This window comes from Euwallacea similis, chromosome 11 (genome assembly GCF_039881205.1).
Source record: "Euwallacea similis isolate ESF13 chromosome 11, ESF131.1, whole genome shotgun sequence".
Taxonomy (NCBI): domain Eukaryota; kingdom Metazoa; phylum Arthropoda; class Insecta; order Coleoptera; family Curculionidae; genus Euwallacea; species Euwallacea similis.
Window position 1 is genome coordinate 997,019 of NC_089619.1, and position 8,907 is coordinate 1,005,925.

General features: G+C 35.8%; 1 protein-coding gene across 1 annotated transcript; it reads right to left on the bottom strand.

Moving 5' to 3' along the window:
* Nucleotides 1-36: 36 nt before the first annotated feature.
* snRNP-U1-70K (small ribonucleoprotein particle U1 subunit 70K) lies at nt 37-5,198 on the bottom strand. The gene is made up of 9 exons (XM_066394807.1): nt 4,895-5,198; nt 4,288-4,470; nt 4,086-4,148; nt 3,915-3,996; nt 1,843-1,944; nt 1,607-1,694; nt 1,268-1,552; nt 1,035-1,204; nt 37-856 (listed from the first exon to the last, which is right to left on the bottom strand). Exons 1-9 carry the CDS (start codon nt 5,036-5,038, stop codon nt 708-710), a joined length of 1,266 nt encoding a protein of 421 aa, XP_066250904.1. The 5' UTR covers nt 5,039-5,198; the 3' UTR covers nt 37-707.
* Between the last annotated feature and the right edge of the window lie 3,709 nt (nt 5,199-8,907).

An 8,907-nucleotide genomic window follows, 5' to 3' on the forward strand; every position in this document is an offset into this window, starting at 1 on the left:
CATCTAGTCACCGTTAAGGGATAAACAAAAACACAATTTAACTCTTGAAGAACGTGTAGGTTTTCTGTAAGAAAGTTCTTACCTATTACACTTTTATGACTACACTTGGATCCACTATAGTACTAACTTGCACTCGAAAAATTAACTTTTTTTAACCTAAATAGATATTTAAACGCTTAGGTTACTATGGGAGTTAGAATATACTACACAAATTATAGGATTGCCCAAATTAAACCAGTAACTTACCAATAACAATGTGCCATTCGTAAAATTCTATTTCATTTCATACTACTGCTTCTGAAAAGCCTTGCAGTAAAATTGATGCTGCCACCACATTCTTCATAGGTTCACAAACTCAGCTTGAGCCTAAGTATAACTTAAATTGACAGTTCTGCATATACAATTATATCATTTTGCTACACTTAAACTAAACTCTGCTTATGAATTTACGAAGAATACAGAGATTAGAATCCGACTAATATTTAAAACGAGTCTATTACGAATGCGCGGCAAGAACCCTTTTTCCTTGCCTCAAAATTACGAGCAATAATTAAATATGAAAGTTATATATTTGATGTGAAACTTCATGAGAAGTTTAGTCCAAGATTTTTTTATTTTCTCGAACACCACGTATACTGATTTGTAATCGACAAATACCTGATACCCTTATCCTAACCTAAAAGAACTGTAAAAACGTTGGGGCGGCTCTAATAGGCCTCGCCCTCTTCGTAGTCCTCGTAATTTCGAGCTCCGTTCGAGGAATGGTCTTTTTCAGGTTGGTATTTTTGCTCTTCCTCTTCCTCATATTTCACGTTTGATTGATCATATGGCTGAGTTGAATAGCCATAATCATAATCTGAAAATAATGCATGAAATTAATTTTTTCTTGCACTCTAAATGAAGTTTAAAAGAAAAGGGGTATTAATGGCTACTTTCTACAATCTTTGAGAAAATAGAACTTTCTTTGTTCATTTAAGGAAAGAAAAAACCAGCACTTCTACTCTAAATTTAAAGTAATATCAAATCCAACCCACCATCGACCGGCTCTTCTTTGATTCGAACCTCCCCACCATCGTCTGTTTTAATAAAGTCCAACTTTTCACCCTTCTCCCTTTCACGTCTCTCCCTTCTCTCCTTTTTACGTTGTTCCCTGTCCTTATCACGAGACCTGGACCGTCTCCTCTTCCTATCTCTTTCACGATCCCTAGAATAGAAAAAACAGGTTTGAGTAACAATTAATCTGATGTAACATTGAGATTGTTCATACCTGTCTCTATCCTTATCACGTGAACGCGGTTCGAACTCATCGGGTTCATCTCTGACTTTATCTTTACTCCTACGTCTTTTCTCCCTTCTGGGTGATCGAGACCTGCTTCGTCTCCTGCGCTCTCTAGAACGCGATCGTCTTCTTTCGAATGCTCTGTCTCTGTCGCGGTTCCTACCACCTCCACCGCCACCACCACCACCGCCTCCTCCTCCACCTCCTGCATTACCACCGCCGCCTTCTCCTGAAACTATACCTCTTTCTTCTCTTTCCCTTTCCAAGCGGTACCTAATAAAAAAATTCAGATTAGAACTGAAGTTTCTGGAGGGAAACATGTGGTACCTCTCGCGTTCGCGTTCATTATCCTCACGTCCAGAATGTTTAATGTTGACATCGGCTCCACCTCTTCGGGTACCGCCCAGACCGCCACCTTCAACAAATGAAATTTCTCGTTATAACATAATAAACAGAAACCAAAATTACTAATATAATTAAATATTGTAATACACTGAGGCTAGTAGTGCTGATGCAAGTATTAGTTAGGTACCATAAATCTATAGTCAAGGAAGCATATTTACCTAATCTCCGGGGTAACCATCCCTTGACCGTTCTAGCCCGCTCAACGTCCACTAACACCCGCTTTCCGTCGATTTTCTTACCGTCAGCATGTTTGTAAGCGGCTGAAAAAGCAATTTAACCATACAGCCAAAAAAGACATTTGGCACTAAGGGCGTAAACTGCTGTGACACCAAAAGATATGCTAGGCATGATCACAAAGATCGGCACAGTAACATATTTTCCCGTGAGAACAGACTTTGAAAACAATCTATGAAATCCATTTTTAGTGCTCAGTAAAGTGCACTGTAATGTATTCTGTTCAACAAGATTTCATAGACAAAATTTTTTAAAAGTTTATGGAGAGAATTTTCACATTGTCTTATCTGAAAAAATATGTCTCGTAGTTAATTCCGAAAGACCCTAAATTGATGGTAATGTTTCTATGCTAACGACATCTTTGATGACGAGTTTTCCGGTAAACAAAAAAACAAAAACGCGAAGGTAGTGAAAACTTTCGTTCCCCTTAAAACATGCACGCAAAAATATCTTTCCCGTGCTTCCAGTAAAAACTTCGATACAGAAATATAGTCACTGCACTTTCGTATAGTTCATTTAATGAAACAAACACATTTTCGAGATATTTGAGACCACAAGAAGGATCATAGTAACACTACCACTGATGTGTTTAATAGGTATAAGTGAAATATACCTACCGAAACTACTTACGTCGAACGAAACAACGTCATTATAAAAAGGAGAACAGCGATTTAAAGGAGAATTCAAGAAACGGAACTTCGGTGTGCTGAACAGGATGCTCCTGATTATTGACAGTGATTTACCTGGTGCGCAATTACTTACTGAGCGCAAACCCATATGTTTAACCCGGTACAAACTTGCTCCATTCATATACGATTTTTCTTATTTTACAAAAATTATTCATGAAAATTATGATAGAAAATGGGGCTACGTACATAGCAGTAACCAATTACTGCATGGAACAAGTTTGAAGCTTAAATTAAATTGATAAATCAATAAATTTTGAACGAATAACAATCAATCTTTTTTATTTGTTCTTACCTCTGTTTTGAAGTATATTTGAAGCATGATTGCAATGTGCTGACGTTAAGCCTTTGTTTCCAAAATAAGACTAAGCAATGAATAAAAATAGAAATGTTGCTTGCTGATTTTTACAACAGAAGCAAAACGAGAATGCTTTTATTAATGCCTGTATTCTGATTTCTATAGGCACGTCAATCTTTTTGGCTATGCGTGATAAGTAATTGTATTTGGGATACCCGATATATATTTATATACAAACAATAAAGTTGGAGATGATGGCGTAAAGTCGAAACGTCGAAGATAAAACTTTAAGGGGAGAAAAGTGCCAAGAGTGTCATTATTTTAAAATGATCTTCCGAAACAACCAAACTCAGGAATTAACATAAACGATTTTGCAAATTTTCAGTATTTTTCAGATATTTATAGAACCACTGGCAATTTGTCCACTCTTAAAGAGCGATTTTAGTAACGATTTACGTAAATTGATAAGACTTAATTATCGCTGTTTCTCTTATAGTTTCCGAGATCCCAAAGATGAGCGGAATGTAACACAGCCGCTAGTAATTCTGAACATTTTACCTGTAATATACCCGCCTACACCTAACCATGTTAGACAATAATGATGTCTAGAGATTTTGTAGTACGGACTAAATCCAATAATTATAAAGCACACCTCTTTTTATTTATTAGTTGTATGCAGGGCTCTTACCACACATACAAACCTATATAGCCAGCAAAAAGCAGATCGGCAATTGGAACTAGCTGCTTGAAGCTTGAACTGTATAAAAAATAGAGAAAATTAAACTGTAGTGTTTTGGATTTACTTTCGTTAATTTTTAGGCTAGGATTGCTGGCTACATAAAGAGATGAATCGATTGAAAAGTGCCTTGGAGATCAACTCCTCAGACTCCTAGTCTCCTACAACAGTAATTAAGAGTGTAAGGTGTCCCTTAGTGCTACTTGATGCAAAAGTTCTTTACATAGATACATTACACTCTTAATGAATATCTTGAATTGAAACTCAAATACTCACAATGCATATCCCGCTCATGTTCATACTCTATAAAAGCATACCCCCTCGGTTTACCATTTACATTATTGTGGCTGAGGACAATCTGGAAATCAAGAGAAATCCATAATCTTTGCAAAAATAGCCAAGTTTGAAATTTGAATGACTAGGAAAAAGTTAAAGTGCAACACATACTTTTCTAATTGGGCCATAAACTTCGAATTCCCTCCTAAGTTTTGATTCAGATGTATCATAATTCTAAAAATGGAGACATATGGTTAGCAAATAATCCTAAGAGTCTTAAGTTTCAAATTATCAATTAAATTGTTTTTCTAAGACTCTTTAAAAAAAGCCCTCTGCATTGAATGCTAGAACCAGAACTTGAGTATATACTTACTATTCTGGCAACAAAAAGAGTTTTAAAAGGATCTCCTGTGATGTTTGGAGCAGCAGTTGGCTCCCAAAGAGCAATTTGCTGTTCTAGTTTATATGCCACTTGCTCTGCTTTCTCCCGTCTTCGTCTCTCTATCCTTTCTTCCCTAGTCTCTACCCTTGTTGGGGGTGGTGTGTCCTTGGGATCCTGTAATCAAATGTGTTTAATGTGACTTTGAAATTATCCAGGGTGACCAAGAAAAACAGTTTTATCCACACTTTCCCATATCTTTAAAAATTAGAAATACGTTTAAACGCTAATAATTTTGTAACTAATTTGGAAAGTGAGGTAACAAGAATACTAAAGAAAACCTAAATATAGTTTCGAAGATCCTAAATTTCAAATTAAAAATTTGATAATCTGGGCTCTAACGAAAGCACCTGTGTGTATTTATTTTAAGAAACGTGTGGAAAGAAGCTGAAGAAGAAATAAGAACTATTTCAGTAATTATTGGATTTTTTTAAATTTCCGGCACTAGCCGAAACGCATACAAATAGACACGTTGGAGTGTCGCAACCGATTACAGAATTTGAATAACCCTATACATTCCTACCTAGTAGGTATAACTCACCTCAAACTCGCCAAGGAAAGCCCCAACTCCTAAATAGCCCCTATTCTTCTTCTCATGAGGCAACTTCGCTACTGGAGGTAAATATGGTATGGGATCCCTTGGCGCAAACAAAGCCAAGAGGTTGGGAGGCAAGAACTGCGTCATATTTCAAATCGTGCCAGTTAGTAATTCAAAAACGCATCTACACAGGGAAATATTTTCCAGTTTACAAATCCATTAAATCGGCCAAAGGAGAGAGAAACACGCTGAGAGATAACGAGACACCTCAGATTCAATATGGCGGCCATACGCAAACCAGGCCTGAAGATGCAAGAGAACTAATCAGCGCATGCGCAACCTTGGCGCAACCGCAACTGCGAACAAATTGTAAAGAAATACAGATTCTTCCCTTATTTAAATCAAGCTTTTTTTTTATTTATTGCAAGTGGGCTTTGAATCGTTTTTGATGTTTAATGCAATTGATGTTAAAGATCTATTTTTTTATTTTCTATTTTCTATTGAAAATGATATAAATAGGTGCAAAAATGCCTGTTATCCTCAATTTTAACAAGTTTTGATTATATCCGTTTATTTATATTAATGGAAAACTGTCATGTTGAAACAAAAGAGCGCTTGACAACATTTTCACCAAATGTCGAATGAAATCCAAAGCCTACTTGAACTAAATGAAAAGAAAAGATTTAAATCAGAAAAAAAACTGTTTTAGTATTGTCTAGGTATACATAGCTCCCTCATTATCAGGTACAATTTATTATTTATATATTATTTATAATACAGCGTTACTTCCTTATTAATACACATTTAAAAAGTTTACTCCAATTTTGCATACAATCGAAGTGAGAAAAGACATACATTGTGGTCTAAAGTGCCACCCTACGGTTCTATTTTGTTGGCCGATACCCACAAAACACGCATCCATCCTTCATTATGTCCATTCTGAACCTATCTAGCCCGAAAAACAAACGATAGTCACGGGATGTACTCCGAAACAATGGAACATCGTGTGGTACTCGATGGCGGCAAAGGAAGTCCGGTCGACGGACTCTCTCTTGCAGTACTTCTTGCAGATGAGAGACCTCGCCAAAGAGTCACGTGAGCGCGCCAACCAACACAATGGTCGAAGATCTGTTACTGATATGGACAAAACCTAATAGAAGAAAATTCATGAACTGCAAGAACATTATTTAATGCTATAATTTGTCCACAATATTGTTTTCTGTGTCAACCCGGGACACAAAGCACATGGTGACCAACCAAAAATAAGTATCTATAATACTGGTCTGCTACATCGGGAATACAGTATATCCACAGATAGAGGGCCCATGAGGACAAATGGATAAAAAATGCCGTTTTTCGACAAAAAGTCATTTTTGATAAAAGTCTCTGCTTCTCGAAAAAATACGATTTACGAAGATAACTTTGAACTTTTTTATACAGGGTGCCCAAAAACTACGAACACACGAAATACTATCAAGAGTAAACTACCTTTATTTCTCATTTTAGAGCAAAATGGTAAATAAAAAACAGATTTCAAATCCTACCCAAAATTTGCATACAAAATTTTAACTTAGTATTCCAAGTTTAATTTTTCTTTTAAAATTCAAACAATTTCTAATTTTACCTTTTTCACCTCATTTCATATATTCACAACAAGCATGACAACAAATGTCACAATATTAAATTTAAAAAATGCGTCGAATACGGGGGAGGTGTGTTTACAGAAATAATGTCTGCTAATTTTTATTTTGAATTATTTATATACTATTTTGGAATAGTGGAATTTTTTATGTAAACTTTAGATAGGAGTTGAAATCTATTTTTTATTTACCATTTTGCTCCAAAATGAAAAATAAAGGTAGTTTATTTGATACTTAATAGTATTTCATGTGTTCGTAGTTTTTGGGCACCCTGTATAAAAAAGTTCAAAGTTATCTTCGTAAATCGTATTTTTTCGAGAAGCAGAGACTTTTTATTAAGAATGACTTTTTGTCGAAAAACGACATTTTTTATCCATTTGTCCTCATTGGCCCTCTATCTGTGGACATACTGTATATCACATAAGAGGTTATGGTTGTTTCATTCACTAAAAAAAGTCCTCAAAACTATTAAAAGAACTAGTGCTACATACAGTACTTCTACGTTAGTGTGTGGGAAACAAATATGTAAATCGCAACAAAAATCGACTTTAGTATAAGGGGATTCATTTTGCAGGAATGATTTTAGACAGACAGGAGAAAAAAGGAAAGGGAGGGTGTATTGTAGTTTGTATTGTAGTCCACTATGTTAGACACTGTTAAATGCCTTGGGAAAGTCCACAAATAGATTTGCTGATTTTCTGCCGCTTCGATATATTGTTTGACATAAATTCTCTAGAGATAGATCATGTTTGTGAGATGTAAAATCAAATGATTGACTCATCATTCAACTTATAAAGTTATAATTCCTGAGTTTGATTCCGTCATATTATTCTTTTTGGGTTTGGTAGAAAAATGCCGTAGATCAGCGCGTTTACAAATTTTCGAATAGACTCAAAAATCCCCAATTTTTACTTTTGTCTACCATTTAACGCGATTTACCCCAATGTTTAAACCGCAGCCTTTCTTCATTCCACGGTGAACGGCGCTGCTGGAAGAGGTACGTACTGGTGGTTGACGGTTTTCCGATGGTACCCCGAGTAGTAAGAGTAGTACTGTTACTTCGTGAACCGCGGCGTTGTATTCGATCGTTTGTGCGCTAATTTTAAAAGGACCTGTGTCCCACAATCGGAAAATTTCCGATTTTCGGTGGTGTTTTGTGACTTTGGTGGCATGGAGGGCGCTTACTCTTTGGATATTTAGCGGATTGGATTTATATTTTCGCAAAGGTCAGTGGAACATTATAAGAATTTTGATCATGTACAGATCTCAATAATTATTATAAGGTCAAAGATCTTCGTGAAATAGTAGTACGTGTACGTATCTCAATTTCGAAGATGTATTTGTTAGTGTGGTAAAATGGTGAAAATGTAGCGTTTAAATAATTTTTAAGTACTTTGAATAGTGCTAAAGTAAGATTATACAATTTTCAACATTTGAAAAAAAATGTCAACATTTTTTTGAAGCTGAGTGATAACCAAAAGCACTTTTTGATACACTTTTTTATACCCCTAAAGATGGTAATTTAATTTTCCAGCTATGGCAGATTTTGTTTATTAGATGCCTTCCCACCAAAACTTTAAATTCAATCTTTTAAATACGGACCTGAACTTTTTACTTATTTCTTTAGCAGCGTTTAGTGTTCCAGAACTTTCAAATTTTTGCGACTTCTTTTAGGTTTTTATAAACATCGAAAAGTAGGCGTTGACCAAACACCCCCTACTGGGCATAACTTTGACAGACTGTAACACTGTCACATAGCAACTTTGACAGCAGACAACAATGCTTAGATCAGATAACTGTCCCTTAGCAAAATTAAGCTCACTTTGTTATCTTTACGCCCAGTTTCATTTGTAACAAGTCATTTTCTTGCTGTTTTGTAGACTATTCTGAGGTGAATTTTAGTATCATTTCCTCATTGCTTCATCCAGAGCAATAAACGGTTCTGTAACTTTTGTACTCTCAACAAAGACTCGTTGCGCAACACGTACATGAGCTATTTCCAAAAAAGGATAGCCCCAAAAAACGTACCCAACACGAACCATCAGATTTTGAAATAGTATGGCACCTACACGCATTTGATGTTCTCCTTTACGTGATGTATACAAAGACAGAAGGATTAAGTTGGCCCATTAACCTTTAGCGTTTCCAAAAATGTTCAGCCTCGTATAGGTTCGAATTCATTATGTAACGTATCGTGGCGGAACAATGGTGGAACACCATAAAGTCTTTGGTTGGAGCGAATAAAGAATATAGACCATATGATCTTTTGACTGATTATGTAAGTTTGATTTGACAGAGCAGACAATGTCAAATTAAATTCAGTACATGCAATACATAAAGCACTAATGTCTATACGCATTGCGTTGTTTGGCAGGT